This window comes from Lissotriton helveticus, chromosome 11 (genome assembly GCF_964261635.1).
Source record: "Lissotriton helveticus chromosome 11, aLisHel1.1, whole genome shotgun sequence".
In the NCBI taxonomy this organism is placed as follows: domain Eukaryota; kingdom Metazoa; phylum Chordata; class Amphibia; order Caudata; family Salamandridae; genus Lissotriton; species Lissotriton helveticus.
This window is the reverse complement of record NC_136072.1, coordinates 887,146,139-887,167,935: the sequence shown is the minus strand read 5'-3', so window position 1 is coordinate 887,167,935 and position 21,797 is coordinate 887,146,139. Positions and strand designations below refer to the sequence as shown.

Here is a 21,797-nt window from a genome sequence, read left to right as displayed (position 1 = left end):
CGACCAACCTCCGACTAATTAAAATAAAGTCGATCCTTGACTGGTGTTTATACTTATAATTCCGAAAAGACACCCCTTGCTGATTCCCAGACTTCTCTCTCCATATATCCAGGTATCCATATGTTTTCATTAATGATTGTAGTAAAACCCTGGATTTTGACAAAACTAAGGATCTGCTATTGGGGGATTTATCCAAGATCGGGTCCAGTACCACATTGAAATCGCCCGCTATGATAGTCGGTTCAGGGAAAGACAACAACTGTGAAAACATGGCCTCGAGTGTAGATGGATCATCCTGATTCGGTCCGTAATAGCCCAAAATTGTAATTTGTGATCCCGCGATCACCACAGATGCGATGGCCCATCTGCCACCTGGGTCCACCTGTTGAGATATTAATCTGGCTTTGGCCCCTTTTTTAAAGATTATGGAGACACCTCTTGTATTTGACGTCTGAGTGGTAGAAACTGTAAAATCAATCCATCTGTTTTTCTTGGTCAAATCAGCCATTTCTGAATATGTGAGATGCGTCTCCTGGAGTATAATAACCTGCGCATCAATATCCTGCAGGTATTGTAAGATTTTATTTGCCCTAGGTTTAGTGCGCAGGCCATTGATATTCCAGGAGAAGTATTTTATATTAACCAACTTTGTCATAACTGTTTATAAATAACAGAGATACAATCATATCCTGGTAATGGAACCCCACTTTACAAGAAAACTTTCCATAAGATTTCAACATGACTTGGCTTAATGAGGACTTTTTACTGAATTTTCCACCCCCCAACACCTTCCCTAGCACGTGCCCCGCCCTATCCCTCCTCCCCACCCTTGGAAAACCCTTGCGATATCTAACCGGAACAATGTCCGGTTGATAGCGCCCCTCCGCGAGCTCCCGGGAAGAACGCCAATCCTCAAAGTGTAAGAAAAAAAAGTAAAAATAAAAATAAAAAAAAACAAGCAAGACAATAGCAATTAATAGCTAATCATGTCAGTCCCCTTTCTACCTTTTTTTTCCTTTCCTTCCTTTTGGGTTTTTTTTTTTTTAATTACTTGTCTAAGTTATATTTATCTGTTTTTCCTTTTTTTTTGCCCTTTTGCCTTTTTCGTATTTATTTATTTATTTACTCCTATATTTTTTTTTTTTCGCTTTCCCCTCCTTCTATCCATTTTTTCTAGTTAGAGACCATAGATCAGAATCGGAGATCATAAAAGTTAAAGACTCCTTATAATTACATTATTCAGCTAATGGTTAAGTTTTACTTTTACTTCCCATCTGCATCAAAAGATCATCTGCAGCCTGAACTGATCTAATATTAGTCAACTTATTGTTGTACATAATTTTCATTGCCGCCGGGAATACAAGTTGAGCTGTAGCTCCCAATGCTCTAAAGGCCTCAAGGCGCCTCCCAAACTCCCACTGTTTCTCCAAAGTGATTCTTGAGAGATCTGATCTTATTGTGAAAGAAAACCCCTTACCAGGCAAGGATTTCTGCTTAAGTGCTAAGTTCAGGATTTTCTCCTTTAGTACGTATGTGTGAAAGTTAACCAAGATCTTACGCGGTTTAACTCTCTGAGCATTACGTTTAAAGGGATCTCTGTGTACTCTCTGGATATCAGTAACCAGCTCCTCCAATGTATAGTCTAAGTTCAAGGATTCTTTGAGCAATAATGCTGTGTATTGCTTTATGTCAGACCCCTCAGAGTCCTCTGGTACATTCAAAATGCGAAGGTTCCCCCTCCTCGCGTTGTTTTCTAAAGACTCCATTCTATCGGAGAGTGCTTGTTCCTCCCTCTGAATGTCCAATTTTGCCTGGTCTAAATGAACCGATAGTGACGATGTTGTCTCTTCAAGAACTCCGGTTCTAATTGTAAGCCCATCAATTTTGTTATCCAGGGATTCGCAATAGCTTCTTATCTCTGCTTGGTTGGCTGATGACTCCGCGAACCCCTTCCTTATTTCCATCGTGAGGGCTGAGAGCATGTTTAGAATAGAAACTGAAGTAATGCCGTCATTAGGTATTGTTAAAGTTTGATCCATATAAGATACAGCCGGGCTTTCAGTCTGATCAATAAGATCTCCCCCAGAGGCCATTGCTATTTCACCAGATCCACTGAGAGGAATTGTAGTGAGAACCTGGAGATCTGAGACAGAGACTCCTGGAGCTGTGTTCAGTAAAGCCACCCGCTCTGAGACCGACTGGCCGGAAAAAACTTGTGAAATAATCTCCTTTTCTTTACTTGGCTGGGAAGGTTGAAGAGGTTGATTTTTTCCCCCACCTCCTGAATCGCACATGGAATCTTCGTGTTCAATGACCCCCTCTTCAATGGCTTCATGCTCTGGCTCTATTTCAGGAAGAGAGGAGGGCATTTTGCAGTCTTCTGTTAGAGGAGAGGGCTCCAGTTCTATTTCGGATAGTGTAATATTTGGGGGATGGCCTTGAAATAGGATCGTAGAGATGGCGTGATTTTAGAGCCTTTCTCTATCTCTGATAGCTGTATTTTAGTTTTAACTTTGGATTTAGATTTGGCGGTATGCTTAGTACCTCTAACTTTGATCTCTGTGTTAAGGTAGGAGGATGATTTTTTTCCTTCCACTGCTGTAAATTGATCCGACCCTCTGCTATCCAGATCTGGAGTGACACCCTTTCGCTCTTGCACCTGAGCTTGCTTCTTCCGTCCTCTTTTGCCGTAGCTTTTGGCGTGAGTCTTACTACGGGAAGATGGCACCCTTCCTACAGATTCGGGGGGGGGGTATTAACCGCTTTACCCTTTCCTGACCTGAGGAGGCAGCAGGCAGAGCTTTCTTCAGAAAATCTGCAGTTTCTTCTTTATCTATTTCTGTATTGTCCAGTCTTTCCTGGGGTATTGAATCCTCTAAGGGAGCTCGAGATATAGTGGGTGAAGAGACAGCCTGATAGGGAAGCCCCAGGCCCCTCAAAAGTCTCCCTCTCCTCAGCTCCAGCGCGGCTGCCCAGAGAGGTAATTGCGGTGATTTGCTACCTTCTGGCCCCGACCCCTGGGTAAGAACGTGTAGGCTGTAAGGACTTTGATGCTCAGAGTTAGGGAACCTACGAATATAAAAGCTGTGCAGGCCCCCGCTTTTAACTTTAACTATGGGAGTAGTAGAGGTAATTTTTCTGAGAGCGGCGTCTCCCCAGCAGCAAAATATCGGCTCGCTCTGCTCTAACTGCGGGGGGTGGCAAAGAAGGAACGGCTGAAACCCCCCTCCGCTTTGTTTATGCAAATCGAGCCCACCGAGCCCACTGTACCTGACAGGAGAGGCTAGGAAGCCAGTCCGCTCTGCCCTGCTGTCTAGAGCGCCCTCGATCACCGCTGCAGCTCCGAAGAAACAAAGAGAGCGGACTGCATGAGCGGTTAGGTCAGAAGCAGGGCGGCTCCTCTGCATCGCCGAGGGGCAAAAAAAACCCAGCTATTTCCCGAATCCAAAAAGAAAACTCCAACAAGTCCAGAAAGGCACAGGGTAAATGCCGCCAACGCTCACCTTGTTTCTAGGTGCATCGTGTAAAAAGTTTTCTTACATATTCTTGAATTCGCAGCGCTTTTCCCGAGGAGCCGGTCACGGAGCACTGCGACCGCTTAACCGGCGGCCGCCATGTTTTCCTCCGGGATGCTGGCGTTTTCGAACGAGAGGGGTTTATCTGTTTTTATATAGTCAATTTTTATTGATATTAACAACAACAATGTACAACATGACCATCATCCACATGTCGACACAGTAGTTACAGTGCGTAAGAACAACCACTAATCTCCACACCCAGTCCATGAAAATCCCACCACCTGCCCCAGATCTTCTCATTTTGTGGGCATACCCTTCACCTCATATATAGGTCATTCTTGCTGGGCACACCAGTCTACCCCCCTCCTCTACTCGACTACGGATGGGGCTCCTGAGATTTCCACTTACGAGCAATATTTATTTTGGCCACCAGTGTTGTCACACATATAAAAGAGTGCTCTTTCCTTCGTCCCTCCCCCTCCTCCAATGACCCCAACAGAGCAACACTGGGTGTAAGGTCAATCTGGCGGCCAAGAATCGCATAGAGCTCCCCTCAATCTCCTCCTAGAAGGGACGAGTCTTGAACATGCCCAGACCATGAGGAAAAAATCGGCCTCTTCTAAGGCTCATAGGTGCATCAGGCTGGGAAGACCCTGACAGCTCTGTGAATTCACTGGGGAATCATGTACACACGTAGCAAAGAGTTAAGTTGATACATTGAGAGGTACATGGAGAAAGCTATTTCTCTGATGGCCAATCTGACCTCATGCCTGTCATCATCCTAGAGCTCGCTCCTCACACCACCCGCACAACCCAAGGAAGAAGTCTGGAGCATTAATAATGAGTGATTGATAAAGCCGGGAAATGGCTCCATTACCCAGCCTCTCCTTCAAGAGTTTGGCCTCAAGGGGGTTGAATTCTGGACATTTTGTACCAGGGCGAATAGCTAACAACGCATGACACAACTGCAAGAATTGGTAGATTGTGTGCGGGAGAGCTGGTACTGCTCCTGCATTTCCTGGAACGTCTGCATGCCATCACCACACCATACATCTCCAAGGTGAGTGATGCCTATTTTGTCCCACATCAAAAACTCTTGCAGCCCTGCGGTGTGATGTAACCATGTCCCCTGACCCAGTGGGGTCAGCCCGGTGTGTCTGCGCTCCTAGCCAATAAATCAAAGTGCCATCCTCCAGCACAGTAGATTCGCACATGTGCAGTCAGGGAGGACCTGGAGGATCGGGGTCCAGTAAAGCAAACCCAGCAGCCCATCCAGGCACAGCAAGGTCAATTCTACCTGATACATCGGGTCATCCCAGCCAGTTGAACCAGTCATGAATAGTAACCAGTTGCACAGCTTAGTAATAGCCATTGAGGTCCACCATACCCATTCCTGCATCATATGGGAAGTGTCAACCGTTGGAGGAAAACACAAAATGGGGACTAGAGGACGTTTAGAGACAAGCGAGTGTATACTCCCCTTTCTCAATTAATCAAACACACAAGAGCCCTCGGGTCTGGATAAAGAGGTAAGCACCAAAACTACAAAAGGGCATCCCTTTAAAGGACAGTTTCCCTCACCCACCACACCTTTCAGCTCATATTGATTCAGCAATTAGTAAATAACTTCCTAGCAACTAAAACATCCCTGGGCTCCTCCCTCTCAGTGAGTGAGTCGAAGCCTGCACCATGACTAGGTTTCATGGTGTGAGGATGTTCCCCAACGATGAAGCATGCCACCCCTGCTGGGTGAGGGAAACCGTCCTTTAAAGGGACGCCTATTTGTGGTTTGGGTTCTGTTTCCTCTGGGTGCTTAAGTGACACCCATTAACAAAGGCCACAAGTGGGCCCAAAGACAGGTGGCAAACTTCAAAGCCTGTGCCTGGAACCACCTCCTAGGGATAGGGTGGGGAAAGTTTGGAAAAATATGTGAAAAGCACAGCAACATTATCATTTTTAAAGAGGCCACTCACCCCAGGGGTTTCAAGGGCTGATGACCGCACCGCTGCGAATCTCTGTTCATCCTGGTAAGCAGTGTGGTCAAGTTAAGGCTCCAGGTCAGATTGCTGTAAGATTCAACAGGGCCTGCGCATAAGTCTCCATTTTAAACTACACGTTTAAACTTGACAACTTTTTCTAATGGTGACTTTTTACATGCTTTGCACACAAATGCATTACTTAGAAATTGTTCTGCATGCATCACATTTATTAGTAGGCACATTATCATGTCATTAATACACTCTGTCCAAGGCTAGGTACATTGAACACAAAGCCCTTTTATTTGGTTGCCTGGCTGGAGACAGCCCTGAGTCTCAAGACAAACAACCACATCAAATCTACAGATTTGACACAGTGTAACTGGAACAGCGCGAATATTACATATACAGCCTCTGTGCCACATTTTTGTAGAGACACACTTCTTTTGCTTGGATTGTCCTGGAAAGTTGTACACTGTGACTAAGATGCAGCCCTGCTAAATATAACTTTCATCTAGCAAAGGACAAAATCCTACTATACACCAGATTGGCTTCCCGATACGTTATGTTATGCTATTATTTTTTATAAGCGCTCAATTACCCATAGGGCATCTTGGCACTAGCTGAGAAATGGCCGAGTGTTAGCCCATCCATGTGAACTGATATTGTATTGAGAACAGCCAAGTTTTCAAAGACTTTTTGAAGGGCAATAGGTTTGGAATGGTTTTGATATATATATACGAAGCGCATTCCAAGCCTTGGAAGCTCCCAACACAAAACCCCTGCCTCCCCAGGACATGCGTTGGACACTGTCGCCAAATGGCCATGGCTGACCGAAAGGACCTACCCGACCAGTACCAGTTTAAAATTTTTTCAGAAAGTCTTGCCCTTGGTCATGCAGTGCTTTGAATGTGATGCAAAGTGCATTAAAATAATCCCCTGACTAACTGGACACCAGTGCAGATCTTTCAAATCCTAGTGATAGACTGGTATTTGGGAATTTATAAAAAAGATCTGGGCATATGAATTTTGCAGTACCTGCAGCCTTTTTATGACTGATTGATGGACATTGAGGTATAGTCCATTGCAATAGTCAATCTTTGCCATCACTAAAGCAGTGACGGCTAGTTTCTGCAACTGGGCACATCAGCGCTTAGGAACCTTTGGTGATTAGTGCTTTATAAATGTAAATAAAGTACATTAAATCATACGCAGGTATAGTTGGTTGGGTTGTCCCAAGAGATTTGGCAGAGGATACTACCACTATGCTCTCACTGGTGTAGGTAGAATTTAGGCAGGAGAATAAGTATGAATGTAATTATATAATCATGTAATCAAACAGTAATGTCATAATGGTTAAACTGTTTATATTTTTCATCATTCTTTTAAAGCTGGCAGCAATGCTATGTTTCATCCTACTAATAATTGTAGTTTACGATTTGTACATACAAATACAAATACTTCAATAAATCTATGAAACGTCAATTTGTATCTTTCTTGTGTCTCCATTGGGCCTGCCTGAGTAACAAAAAAAGGATATCTGTTTCCATGATTTTCATAGGGAATTAGAGTGGTCATGTTCTGAGATTGCAGATACCATTTGGTACCCTGGTAGGTTAGGGGCTCAGAAGGGGCACTGTGAGCTAGCTAGGAATTAGGCAAACATACTCTGGTGATATGTGTGGAGCCCATATTCTGATGGTTATGTTGTCAGGATACACAGACTTATGTAATTTGTATGAACGGTATGACAAAATCTGTGAGGTGGTAAACATAGAGGCCTAAATATTTAAAAGACTGATGGTGCATCAGGATAGTAGCTCGCCAGGCTACTCTTGTCCTCACCAATAGGTACTAGTAAGGATTTAAATTCATTGACCTGCTGTTCGAAGGCCTCTCAGTACAATCAAGGGATTTCCAGAGAGCATGGACCTGAGAACTGTGGGTTCCCCAGGAACACTGAGATGTCCTCAGCATAGCCCCATCCCAGGACCAACCCTTCACCATAGAATTGCATCGAAAGAGGTGCACAAAGGGCTCTATTACTAAGGCAAATAAAAGGAGGGAGAGGAGAAAGCCTTTGTGCATGCCTCTATGAATTGAGAAGGGCAGTTAGAGGGTTCTGTTAACCTGAACCTGGGCGGTTGGGGTGGCATAAAAGAGAAGACCGAGTCAACATAAGTGACGTCCCATTCCTGCCCTCCGCAGCACTACCTCTAAGAAGGACCAGGCAAGAGTATTGAAGGGTTGCTTGAAATATATTAGGAGCAGTGCTGTAGGACCTTGGAGGTGGTGAGCTGAGAGAGGGCCATCTGGACCCTTTGCTTACAGTGTCAAGTGCTCTGTTTGGCAAAAATCAACACTGACCTGGATGAACCAAGTAGAGTAGAGTACTGCTGAGACGATTAGGCAAGACTTTTGCGAACACCTTAACATCAGCATTGATAGGAGAGATAGGCCTGTATGAGGAACATCTATTCAGTGGCTGACAAGGTTTAGAGATCACAACAATAGTTGCTGTGCCCAACTCCGGGAGAAATATGCCGCAGCTGCCACGCTTTGGTGTATAGCACTAGGAGGTGCGGAGGAGGAGAGGTTGAAATTGCTTGAGAAACTTAATCGGATATCCATCAGGACCTGGGGTTTTCCCCCGGATTATGGCAGACAGCGCCTTCCCGATCTCCTCAACTGCAAATGGTTGATCAAGATCCTTAGCCAGGGACGGGGAGGTGCACAACTTATGGCAGAGGCCTGGGTGTCTCCATGCGTATAGTGCATGATAGTAGTCTGCAAAGACCTGCGCTACTTCTGGAGCCTGTTCACCGAGGCAACCCTCTGCATCATGAATCGAGGGCACCACTCTAGAGGCAGTATCCCTAGTTGCTAGGCAGTCGAGGAGCATCCTGGACTTATCCCCCTGCTTGTATACAATGCTGTGTCACTGTCCTACAACACTATGTGGCCTGTTCCAGGGAAAAATGTCTTAGGCTAGACCTTGCCAGAGTCAATTTGCGGTCCAGGGCAGCCGAGAGCCGTCAACACACCTCCAGCTTCAAAGAGAGGATATGGGCCTCCAAAGCAATCAACTGTGAGAGTTGGTGTGCCTCTTTACCCAGGACATACCCCTTAATCAGCTCCCTAAGAGTAGGCTTGTTGGCTGCCCAGAGAGTCCCAGCTGAGGCCATTGTGCTCTGGTTCACCTGAAAATGCAAGCAGATCTCTGTTTCTACATAGTTGGAGCAGTCTTGGTCAGTGGAATACTAGATGTTAATGCACCGCATGGGTTGCAGGGTTGCCAAGGGGGACCCTATCCTAAGAGGGAGGAGGCATGATGCGATATGCCTTGGGGAAAGATTACAATTTCCATGAGCTGGTGGACGTCCGTTTCCAGTATGCATATACGTGAAGGTGCCATGTTTTTCATGTGTCACAAAGCCTAATCAAGTCCGCCCAAAAGGAGAGCTGCCAGGAGTGTGCTTGACACCCCATTTGGGGAGAGTCGGAGGTGTCATGTATGGGGTCAGGAATGGAATTAAAGTCATCCCCTATCAGTGTGACACCTTGAGAAAGGGTCAACAAAAGAGCCTGTACTGTCTGCAGCGTGAACTAAAGTTGCTGCTGAGGAACATAGACTGACAAGAAATTGTAATGAGCTCCAGTGGACCCTCAATTCCCACATACCACCCCTAGGGATCTTCATGGGAGGCAGAAACCACCAATGGGAACAATCTGTGTAGTAAGTAGGTTGTAGGGATCTCTGGGAAAACCCAGCATAGAACACTCATAGCCGAAGCAACCTAGAAAAGGACAGTGCAAGGCCAACAGGTGGGTTTCTTGAAGCATAAGCAATGCTGGCTGAAATGTCTTCACGTATCTGAGAATGGCCGATCGCTTAAAGCTATCTAGCGGACCATTAGTGTTCCAAGATAAGACCTTAACTGGAATCAACAGGAGGAAAACAAGAAGCATGTCAGCCCCCACATGGCCTCACTGGGGGAGGAGGTCCAGTGGGATTCAACCACAGGTAGAAAACCAAAGGCGGCATACCAAAGTGACCACACTGAGTGTGAGGAACATGTCAGTGATGTAGGTGGTCAAACCTAAAAGAACGAACAAAACAGCCAAAACAACCCATCCCCCAACTTCTCCTACCCCATACTTTCACCCTTGAAGCATCTGTTGCCCCATCTGAATACATACTAACAAACAAACGGGCCTAGAGCTACCCATAAAGCTTCCAGAGGTCCCAGTCACAGTAAGGATTCTAGTGTCCAACAGCAAATATCAATATATCATATCAGTGTGTCAGGAAAGAGGTAGTGTTAGACCTGGCAGCCTTGGCGTGGATTTCCCCTGTATTTTTGCCTTGACTCCTGTGTTATTACTGTGTGTTGTACATTATGTTTGCTGGTCTAGATACTTTGGGCATAAAGTGCAAGTGCTACCTCTGTAAATTGTTGTCATGGATTAGTGTTTCCATAATTGGCTGTTTGGTTTACTGTTAAGGCCCTAGTAAAGTGCACTGTGTATGCCCAGGGCCTGTGCGCCAAATGCTGCTAGTGTGCTTGCAGCCCTGATTGAGCCACCCACACAAGCAGCCTTGCAAAAGGGTCAGGCCTGCCATTGCAGTGTATGTGTGCAGTCTATTACTGCCATGTCGAACTGGCAAGTGTACCCACTTGCCAGACCGTAACCTTCCCTTGTCTTACATGTGAGTCACCCCCTAAGGTAGGCCCAAGGCACCCCTGTGGGCTGGGTGAAATGTATGTGAAAGGTAGGGTATGCTCTGATATATGTGGCATGTCCTGATAGTGAAATACTGCCAATTTCGGTTTTCACTATTGAAAGGCTATCTGTCCCATAGGATAGAAAGGGTAGTTTACTTATAACATCTTATAAGTATAACTGCCCATTGGAACAAGATGGGAAAGTGGAGTTTGGTATGTCAACCTCAGAATATAAAGATGCATCTTTTAGTTAGGATGATTTTAATATGCTTGGTTTGAAAATACCACTTTTAGAAAGTGGATATTTTCTTCCTTAACCATCCAGTGTGCCTCTGCTAGATGTGTGTATGGACAGTCTGGCTTTGGAGTGAAAGGAGTTGGGGATGTGCTTTCTGTTCAGACAGCCACTTGCGGGGGTGAGGTGTGCCCTGCCTTTCCAGGGTGAGTCAGGGCTGGGCTGAACAGACCTGGGCTGCATTCAGAGTAGGGGGAGGTGATTTATTTCACACCTGATGGCCTGGTCTGCCTAGGGCAATGCTGTCTCCACCTCCTGCCGGGAAGCTGCACCAGAGAGGACAGAACTGGATTTGACTGCCACTAGAGAACAAAGGAATTTGTGCTTTAAAAAGTGGGGCCCAGACCCCAGACTTTTAGATTACTTCTAGAATTCAAGATGAACCTCTGTCAAGGAGAAGAGCTGGGAGAACTAAAAGAGAAGTAGCTGTTTCTGCCAAGGAGAGGATAAAGACTTTGCTATGTGCTGTGTCTCCTGCTTGAGGAAGATCTCCAAGGGCATGAAGTAGAGCTTGCCTCCTGTTTTGAAGTCTCAGGGATACAAAAACTTCACCACCAGATCCCCTGAACTTCCTTGCTGAAAGTTCTGACCTGCCAAGAGGTGCCTGCGACTGTGTTGGGCCTCCGGAAGTTGTTCCTGCTGTTGGGAGCTAGAAAGTAATGCAACTACGAGAAGCCCGACGCATCCAAGAAAACCAGCGCAGCGCTTGTCCACGGCTGGAGAAATCGTCACATGCCGAATCCTGTGCAGCGATCTCCGAAGCCAGAGATCAGTGCACCGATTCCAACGCAGGCCCTGCTGTGTGGCTGCAAGAACCAATGCCTCGTGGGACCATGGCTGGAGAAACCAACGCAGTGACGTTGCCGCCACTGCATTGAGGAGTGGTGCATCCCCAATCCTCATGCATTGCACTGGGGCACCAAGTCTAGGAGAATGCCAGGACCACAGTAAGAAACCTACGCATCACCTCCCTGCACAGTAAGGAACTGATGCATCACCTCCCCTGAAGTAAGGAACCAACGCATCACCTTCCATGGGTATAAGGAACTGGCACATCACCTTCCCTGTGGCTGTTTTTGTTTGTGATTGTGACGCATCCAAGGTACTTTGTGTTGAAAGTGTCGCAACAATAGTTTACTATGGACAGAATTGTTTCTACCTTTTAAAAGTCATATTTTGATTACTGTATTGTGGATTTTTGACATTTTGCGCTTGTTTGGTTTAGATAAAGATTACTTACTTTTCTAAACGGGTGTGGTGTCCATTTGTAGTGTTACTGTATTACTGTATGTGTACACAAATGCTTTACACATTGCCTCTGAGATAAGCCTGTCTGCTCGTGACAAGTTACCAAGGGGCTAAGCAGGGGTTATTTTAGAAGTGTCTCCCCCTTACCCTGACTAGGAAGAAGGCTCCCTGCTTGGACAAAGGTGCAAGCCATTGCCAACTAGAGACCTCAATATCTAACCGGGAGTCATAACAAAACCTGCAGCTTTAATGAGAGTTTATCTGTTTTAAGGCAACACTTCAACCTGATTGGTTCCATTGTGGAGAAGCTGGTGGTAAGAAGTTCCTGAGAGTGAATGCAACACTTTATTTGTGTGTCTTAGAAAAGTTTTTAGGAGATCCTGTCCTGACTTTGCTGAGGGAAGAGACATGTCTCTACTTTTTCTGAGATTTCATATTCCCAGTACTTGAGTTATGTCTTATTTACCCTGAACCTTAACTTGGTTCACTTCAGACAGACACCACCTGCTTAGCATTTCCCCCTGCCATATTTAGTTTAGGAGAATTCCTTTATAGAACTGATGCCTTCTCTGTTTCACATTTTGCACTCTTTAAACGATTTATGTTACCACTTCCTGATATTGTATTGCTGGGTGAATTAACAATACTGACTTGTGAATAAACATTCACAGTTTGTAAATCAATCTCTCTGTTGTTCTTGTGGAGCCAAATGGGTTTCACTGTAATTTGACTTGTAGTACTGATGTTAGCTCCCGGAGTACACATTGAACTAATATCTAAATGTCTGACTACAGCAGAGGCCACAGGCCTTGCTTTAATTTGAGCCGGTGGTTTCCGGTGCTCGGTACCTCCACTTAATTGTCAATGTAGGCACTTATGACAGTCGGGAAACATCATTTACCACGAAGGCATTACCACTACTAACGTTTACCGCGTGACACTTACCACGCAGGGTGCCTTCCACGCAGGGTGCCTTCCACGACGTCTTTACCACGGGCTGGGGGGAGACGTGGTATTCTTTCAAGTCGTTCTGCGTGGGCTTGGGGGGCAGAGGGGGGGGGGCTCGGAGGGGGGCTGGGGGGGGTCTCCCCCCCCAAAAATAACAAGCAGGTTACTTTAAAAAATAAAACGAACATAAATTTAAAAGAAAAAGGAAAGAGCCTCCCCCAAAGACGTGCCGTGTACGTCAAAAAAGCAGTCTTTTTTTTATTTTGGTATACGTGTTTTGACGCTTGTTTCAATGGAGGATGGAAGTAAGGGCTCGTAGAGAAAGACGTGCAGGTAAGACGTTTCTAGGCGTAGTAAAATCCTACGTTGTAAATACCAGCGTGGTAAAGCCACTTGCGATGTAAAATTCGCGTGGTAAAGCCATGCGTGGTAATTGAAATCGTGGTATAATCATATATTCATGACAGTCTGCCAGATGGTGGCACTATTTGTCTAATTTAGAGATGTGCTCCAACACAGTTGTTTATTAATTCAGTGCACATTAAAACCTGTCACCCAAGTCATTCTTATAGCTTTGGGGGCCTGTAATATTCTGAACTGTCACACTTGTAGGGTTTGATGGATAGCAGTTGTGTTGGTACTGTCATTGGCAGGTGGTCCAAGCAGCAATGGCCCCCTGAACAGGGCCCCAGAACTTATTTTTTTTTGCAAATTAAGGACTGCCCAGAGGTATAGAACATTTTGCTGTATTAAAAGTAATTGATTGAAGGAATACAATTAACAAAGTAACAGCAGGTAGTCTGCAACGGTCTCTCCTTTTCGCAGCTTGCATTACTATGATTGACTCACTTTTATTTTACACGCAGCCCTGAAGAGAGATCATCCACCATAGTGCACACTTCAGAATCTTTAAATCAGCAGAGTCTGGTACTCGTGTTTCTTTTGCGTTCAAATGTTTTTTATTAGGCCTTTCATTTTTAAAGGTTCTAGGCGCCATAAATAATGCGTGCTGTTATTACTCAGATTATTGTTTCGCAGTTTACCGACGATGAAAAGCTGAATAAGCCTCCCGATTTAGAACTTGCGAATACCTGATCGCAAGAGATGTCAGCAGAGAACGCTGAATTTGTTGAGCCATCTGGCTGGCTAGATGGTGCCGAAGGATGATGCTTAAAGGATGAGCACTGCTTTTGTCCATGCTGAACTATTAAACGTGAGGCAAATGAGAAGTGGTCCAGGAAAACAAATGTGTGCACAAAATACTCTCATTCTGTGTAACAAAAATACTGCCCAAGCTTCAGCCTTGTATACTGAGGAGTTATTAGGAGCTCTTACATGCGCCAAATACCCCACATTTCCAGTCTGCCTGGCTGGCACTTCATTCCTCTATACAGATCAGGCCAACAATTTGAGAGCCCGCGATTCATTCTAGAGCTCTATGTTTGTATCAAAGGGCAAATAAACAGGCCCCTTCACAAGAGTACTTAGAGATGCTATCCATCACACCCCCAAACCTATGTGAACCATCCGAGCAGTCACCCAGCGAGCAGTCTGCTTCGTTCGCGGGGAATCATCTCTTCACGATTTATGATGTCAACAGCCGCTTCCCCATTCAATTATAGTCTCACACTCAACCCGCCGTATCGGGTCACTGGTTAACTTGGGCTTCGTTGTTATGCCTTTGGTAGAGAGTAGCGAGAGAGGGGAGGGTGAGTCAGAGGTCTTAGGGTGAAAGTGAGAAGACAGGGGAGGCGAAGGAAAAAGGGTTGATTCGAGACGAGGGCAAAAAGAGGAAAATATAAAGAATAATGAAAGCTAGAGCAAAGGCAGCAGCAGGGTGTGGCAGGATTCGGCTCAAGTCCGATTATGAAAGCAATGAGGAAAGGGAGGAGTGGGAAGGATCACATGTGAGATAACATTTAAGGAATGGAAAGAGTGAAATACGTCGGATGGTACACTGAAAGGGAGGTTTACAATTAAGGAAGAGATAGTGTGAGAAGACAGAGGGAGTAACCATTTTCAGCCGCGGCCCGTGGAGGGAGTTGCGGTGGGGCAGACAGGCGGGGCGGGGGTGGGGGAGGGGCAGGGTGGCTGGTGATAAACAATTAAATTAATAAAAATGAATTTCGTAGCGCCATGCATCGCAAATATGGATGATAATCATCCATATTCCGGTGTTTATCACCAGCCACCCTGCCCCTCCCCTGCCCCTCCTGTCTGCCCCACCGCAACTCCCTCCACGGGCTAGGGTGACCAACCGTCCGTAAATTTCACGGACAGTCCGTGATTTTGGCCGTCTGTCCGTTGTCCGTGAAGGATTCTTTAACGGACGCCATTTGTCCGTAATTTTAACCGGACACAGCTTCCACCCACCTCCCTCTTTGACTCCGAGGCTGTTCCCCAAAGCTCAGACACCCGGCAGCATTGGAGAGGCACAGCGGGATGGCAACCCTCACACCTCCAGCCCATGATGAGCTGTTAAGAGGTGCTTGAAGGTGACAGAGGGGGGCTGCAGCTTCAGGAGGAGGGGCATCTATTCAGATGCAAACAGCACTGAATGCGTCATGTCTCTGCAATTTAGAGGGGGGCTCACACATTCCATTTCTACCCAGGGCCCCAAACATCCTAGACTCGGCCAGATTACACCGACCTCGGTTCTTCAAACATGCAGTCTATAATGTAATAAAATTAAGAAATAGCACAATCGCACACACACTGATTAACAAAGTATGGAGGACAATCAGTTAAACCAGTTCTCTTATAGTATCTCCTATAAGTACTGCACATCACAGTGGGGGAGGGCATTTTGGACAGATAGACTTTCTTCTTATTTTCTTGTGCAGGAGGGGTTGAGGAGCCCAAGATTTTTATTTTTTATTTATTTTGAAAGTTTTATATAGCGCGAACAAGATCTTTGCAGATATCAGAGCGCTTTACAAGGACACGGGGGTGAAGGAATAATACAAAGTAATATTTGAGGTAGTTAGGTACAAGGCGCTTAGTTACATAGGTAGGTCAAAAAACATGAGGTAGGTCACAGGTGAGGTAGTGTCGATACACGGTGCAAAGACAAACAGTAGCGTCAATAATATAAAGTACAAAAATAAGGAGCATATACTTGCTTAAGCGTGTTTAAAATTTTTGGAGCTTAAAGGTGGGCATAGTTGAGGTGGGTGGGTGCAGGATGTATAGTCCCACAGGTGCGACAGTAGTAGAGAAGTAGGGATCGTTGAGGTGGTGTGGGTAAAGTGTGCAAAGTCAAACAGGTGCGTCAACAATATAGCAATATACATAGTCACACAGGTGCGTCAACAATATAACAATATACAAAGAGTGAGCGTATACAATCAAGTAAGTCGATAATACAAGTAATACAATAGCCCAGGGGGGTCGGGCAGGTTTAACAGAGCAGATTCATGAGTAATACGGAATAGTAGATCATGTGTATTTAGCCATGAGGATCGCTTTAACTTCTTTCTTAAAAAGTGTGTTGGAGGAGATGAGCCTTGTTTCAGGAGGGAGTGAGTTCCAGATCCTGGGTGCCATTCCTGAAAAGGAGCGTTTATATGTTTTTTCCTTCCGAAATCTTCGAGGTTTCAGCAAAAGATTGTTTGTGCTTCTAGTAGTTCTAGAGCCACCCGAAATTGTCAGCTTTTGAGTGAGGTAGGCGGGTGAGTTCATGTGTACAGCCTTGTGTGTCATGCATGCGATTTTCAGATGTATTCTGGCTTCAAAAGGTAGCCAGTTCAGTGATTTAAAGTCCGGGGAAATATGCAAGTGTTTTTTTGAGCCGGTGAGGAGTCTCGCTGCGGCGTTAAGGGACACTCTTAGGGGTGCCGTTGTAGTTAGGGGGAGCCCGCAGAGGGCGGTGCTACCGTATTCTATGTGCGGGATGACTATAGATTGTACTGCAGTCTGGAAGTCTTTGGCAGGAAGGAAGGGTTTAAGTTTTCTCAGGGTATTGATTTGGAAGTTCGCTCCTTTGGTTGCCTTGCTGATGTGCTGCTGCATGTTGAGATTGGCGTCAAGTGTTATGCCTAAAGATTTTGCTGAGTCTACGACAATGGGTTGTACATTTAGAGCCGTTAAGTGCTTAAGCCATGTTTGAGCCGTGGAGATTTTAGTGGGAGGTGAGATCAGGAGGAACTCGGTCTTCAGCGCATTGAGTTTGAGGTGACTCTCAGCAAGCCAGGATTGGGTGTTTCTGATCGTGGTGTTCAGAAGCATGATGTCCTTGGCGGATTGTATTTTGAGATAAAGTTGGGTGTCGTCGGCATACATGTGAAAGTGAACATTAGATGTCTGTAGCAAAGTAGTGAGAGGTTCCATAACTAGGTTGAACAATGTTGGGGAGAGGGAGGATCCTTGAGGGACGCCTAGCGAAACAGGTACTGGAGAGGACAGCAGGTTGTTGCTTTTGATTCTTTGTGTCCGGTTGTGTAGAAATGAGGTGAACCACTTGAGAACAGTCCCAGATATGCCCATTCTTGTGTTTAACAGTTCAAGTAAGTTCTCATGTTTAACTGTATCGAATGCTGAGGAGAGATCCAGAAGGATGAGGAGGCAGGTATCGTTTTGGTCTAGGATTTGGAGGGTGTCGTCCACTATGTGAGTCATGGCAGTTTCGGTACTGTGCCCTGCTCGGAAGTCTGACTGATGAGCGTTGAGGAGATCAAACTTATCTATGTGTTTAGCCAGTTGTAGCTGTACGCATTTTTCCAACAGTTTAGCGAGAGTGGGAATATTTGTAATAGGGCGGTAATTGTTTAGATCAGTGGGGTCTGCTGTTGTTTTTTTTAGTAGCGGTGTGACTTGCCCGACTTTGAGGGCGTTGGGGATGGATCCTTGTTGAAGAGAGCTATTGATAATCTTAGTCCAGAGTGGGAGAAGCCAAGGGGAAAAGTCTTTTACAGCGTTAGCAGGAAGGGGGTCAGAGAGGTGATTGGATGGTTTCAAGGTGCTGAGCAATCTGCCAATTTCTTCTTCGGAGTAGGTGCCAAAGGAGGACCAAGTAGCATTGTTCTTTGGTTCAGGCACTGCTGTGTGTCGGGGGTTGGAGTACAGGATAGCGTCATTGAGGAGATCGCTTCTTATTCTCTCAGTTTTTTGGATAAAGAAGGCAGAGAAGTCTTCGCAGGAAGGTGTAACGCCCATGGAGCTGAGTGTCTGGGGTTGCTCTTTGGATTGTGTTCTGATTAACTCAAACAATTTTCTTGGGCGGTTTTTTGCTTGGGCGAGCTGGAGGCTGAAGAAATCTCTTTTTGAGCGTTTTATTTTCCTGAAGTAGGCGTTTCTCTGTTTCTTTAGACTTTTTAGGTTCACTGCAGAAGGGGCTGATCTCCAGGTGCGCTCTGCCATTCGCATGGCCCGTCTATCCTCATTGAGGCTCCCGTCATACCATGGGTTGGAAATCTTCTTGGACGAAACTCTTTTCAGTTGCATGGGCGCCGCCTCATTGATTATTGTGGACATAGTATTGAGATAGTGGTCAGTCAGAAGTTGAACGTCCGTAGCGCCGGGAGGGGGAAGTAGGAGATTGCAGCTGTTAGGCGGTAAGGAGTTTGGGTTGAGTTTCTTCAAGTCTCTTTTCCACGCTTTGTGCTTAGGGGGTTGAACTGGGTTAAATCTAATTTTTTCATTGATGAGGAAGGAGACAATATGATGATCTGACCAGTCACAAGGCTGGATTGACTCCAGTTGTATAGCGCCCTCTTTGGAGATGATAAGGTCAAGGATAGAGCCTCTCTCATGGGTCGGGCTATTGCATATTTGGTTGAGATCAAGTGCGTTGAGAAAGCTTTTGAGGCTGTTTACCACTGTGTCACTGCTGTCATTCCAGTGGAGATTGTAGTCGCCAAGGAAAATTTGGGTGTGCTGCCGTCCTGAGTTGGCTGATATTGTATCCATGAGTTGTTGGACGAAGGAGAGCTTGTCCCCAGGTGGGTGGTATATAATGTGTAGTGAGCATACTAGATACAAGATGATACTAGAATACTGCATGCCCACCCTGGTGGATCCTGTTCCCCTCCTGTGATGGCTCCTGTCCCCCCGCCTGTGATGGCTCCTGTCCCCCCCCCCATGATGGCTTCTGTCCCCCCCTGTGATGGCTTCTGCCTCCCTCCCACCCCCCGCCGCCCCCGCCTGTGGTGGATCCTGTCTCCGCCCCGGGTGGCTTCTGTCCCAGTCCTGGAACGGCTCCTGCAGCGAGGGTGAAGTTCCTGATGGGCCTCTTCTCAAAAGGGCTCAGCTCAAATTGATATGGTAAGGTGGGCGAGTAGGTAAGTGAAGGGATGGGTGGATGGCTGGATGAATTAGTGAAAGGGTGAATGGATGAATGAAAGATTGAATAAATGGATAATGAGAGGGATGGATGTATTGATGAGTGAGGGGAAGGAGGGATGAGAGAAAATGTAAATAGCTGGATGTATGGGTAGAAGGGTAGCTGGATGATGGATGAGGGGAAGGATGGATGGATGAGTGGAAGGATGAATGGATGAGGGGATGGATGGATGGATGGAGGGGAAGGATGGATGAGGGGAAGGATAAATGGATGGGAAGGATGGATGGGTGAGGGGAAGGATGGATGATGGATGAAAGGAAGGATGGATGAGGGTAAGGATGGATGGATGAGGGGAAGGAAGGATGGATTGATGAGGGGAAGGATGGATGAGGGGAAGGATGGATGGATGAGGGGATGGATGGGTGAGGGGAAGGAAGGATGGATGAGTGGAAGGAAGGATGGATGGATGAGGGGAAGGATGGATGGATTGATGAGGGGAAGGATGGATGTATGGATGATGAGGGGGTGGGTGAAAGGATGGATGATGAGGGGAAGGGTGGATGGATGGATGATGAGGGGGTGGGTGAAAGGATGGATGGATGGATGATGAGGGGAAGGATGGATGATGAGGGGAAGGATGGATGGATGATGAGGGGAAGGATGGATGGATGATGAGCGGGTGGGTGAAAGGATGGATGAATGGAGAGTGGGTGGGTGAAAGAATGGATGGATGGATGATGAGTGGGTGGGTGAAAGGATGGATGGATGATGAGTGGGTGGGTGAAAGGATGGATGAGTGGGTGGGTGGATGGTGGGTGGGTGAATGGATGGATGAGTGGATTGGACGGTGGGTGGGTGAAAGGATGGATGAGTGGGTGGGTGGATGGTGGGTGGGTGAAAGGGTGGATGAGTGGATTGGATGGTGGGTGGGTGGGTGAAAGGATGGATGAGTGGGTGGGTGGATGGTGGGTGGGTGAGTGGATGGATGAGGGGAAGTATGGATGGATTGATGAGGGGAAGGATGGATGGATGATGAGGCGGTGGGTGAAAGGATGGATGATGAGGGGAAGGGTGGATGGATGGATGATGAGAGGGTGGGTGAAAGGATGGATGGATGGATGATATGGGGAAGGATGGAGGGATGATGTGGGGAAGGATGGATGGATGATGAGGGGAAGGATGGATGGATGATGAGTGGGTGGGTGGGTGAAAGGATGGATGGATGGACAGTGGGTGGGTGAAAGGATGGATGGATGGAGAGTGGGTGGGTGAAAGGATGGATGGCTGATGAGTGGATGGGTGAAAGGATGGATGAGTGGGTGGGAGGATGGTGGGTGAAAGGATGGATGAGTGGATCGGATGGTGGGTGGGTGGGTGAAAGGTTGGATGAGTGGGTGGGTGGATGGTGTGTGGATGAGTGGATGGAGGGTGAGTGAAAGGATGGATGAGTGGATTGGATGGTGGGTGGATGGGTGAAAAAATGGATGAGTGGGTGGGTGGATGGTGGGTGGGTGGGTGGATGGTTGGGTGGATAAGGGGTGGTTGGGTGGATGAGTGAAATGATTGATGGATTTATAAGTGCAAGGGTGAATGAATTTACGTATAAGTGAAAGGGTGCATGTAAGGATGGATGAGTGAGTCAAAGGGAGGGTAGACGGACAAAAGAATGAATAGATGTGTGAAGGAGTGAAATGATAGATGGATGAGTGATAGGGTCAATGGATGGATTCATGAGTGGATGAGTAGATGGATGGATGGGCGGGTGGATGGATGGATGGATGGAAGGAAGGATGGCTAAGTGAAAGGGTCGATGGAGAGAGAAACGGAGGATGGATGGATGACTAAAAGAGTGGATGGGTGGAAGGATTAGTAAGTGAAAGGATGGCTGGATTAGTGAAAGGGTAAATGGCTGGTTGGATGAGTGAATGGATGGATGGGATGAAGAGTGGATGGATAAGTGTACAGATTGATAGGGTGAAAGGGTGGATGGATGGATAATGGATGGATGAGTGAAAGGATGGATGAAGGGATGGATGAAGGGATGGATAAGTGAAATGATAGATGGAAGAATACACGATGGATAGGTTTGCAAACAGTTGAATATGTTTGGAAATGGCTGGGCTTAATTATATACTATTGCGCGACCTCTGATGTGTCTGTAAAACTTACCTATTGTCCTGAAGTTTTGTCCTGAATTTTGACCTCCTGTCCTGAATTTGTGTCCTGAATTTTGACCCTTTGTCCTGAATTTTTACACTGACCGTCCTGAATTTGCACCAATGCCAGTTGGTCACCCTACCACGGGCCACGGCTGTTTACAATGCGATCGGTTTCACATTTGTGAAAGTTGAGCTATTGGCATTGTAAATGACAATGTTTTTTACTTTATTTTTTGTGCAGTGGAGTGACGATGTAGAAAAAAGTGCATGTTATACCATGTTATAGTAAAAAAAAAAGAAAGATGCACAAGCTTCACTAAAACTGTCAATAACATAGGGTTGACTTTCCCCTATATAATAGTCCATTCGGAAATATAACGAGGGATTGGATTGATAAACATTAGGTTATGGCAATGCTGATGTATACCATTATGCAGAGTACACCAGATGTGGAAGATCATCTTTTAATTTGCTGAGTCATCTTGCTGCTTAGCTTGCTGAGCCACCTTGCTTCTTAACTAGCTGTCTGGGCTGCAGTTTTTCCCCACTTTGTGCCTCGTGCACAAAGCTTGTCCTGCTGTTGAGGTCTCTAAATCGCTACCTTACACAAGTAGCCTAGAGTGCCTAAAGACTATACGTTTGTGTA

The 21,797-nt window shown here is 46.2% G+C and overlaps 1 protein-coding gene across 2 annotated transcripts in view; it reads right to left on the bottom strand.

Annotated features, from left to right (window-relative positions):
• KSR2 (kinase suppressor of ras 2) overlaps positions 1 to 21,797 on the bottom strand; it is a 1,667,828-nt gene that overhangs the window by 1,026,771 nt on the left and 619,260 nt on the right. Inside the window, exon 5 of one of the 2 annotated variants that reach the window (XM_078667119.1) lies at positions 5,492 to 5,584. The exons of the other annotated variant lie outside the window; for it this stretch is intronic. Coding sequence (XP_078523245.1) covers positions 5,492 to 5,584 — 93 coding nt within the window. The remainder of the gene's footprint in view (positions 1 to 5,491; positions 5,585 to 21,797) is intronic. 2 annotated transcript variants of the gene reach the window in all.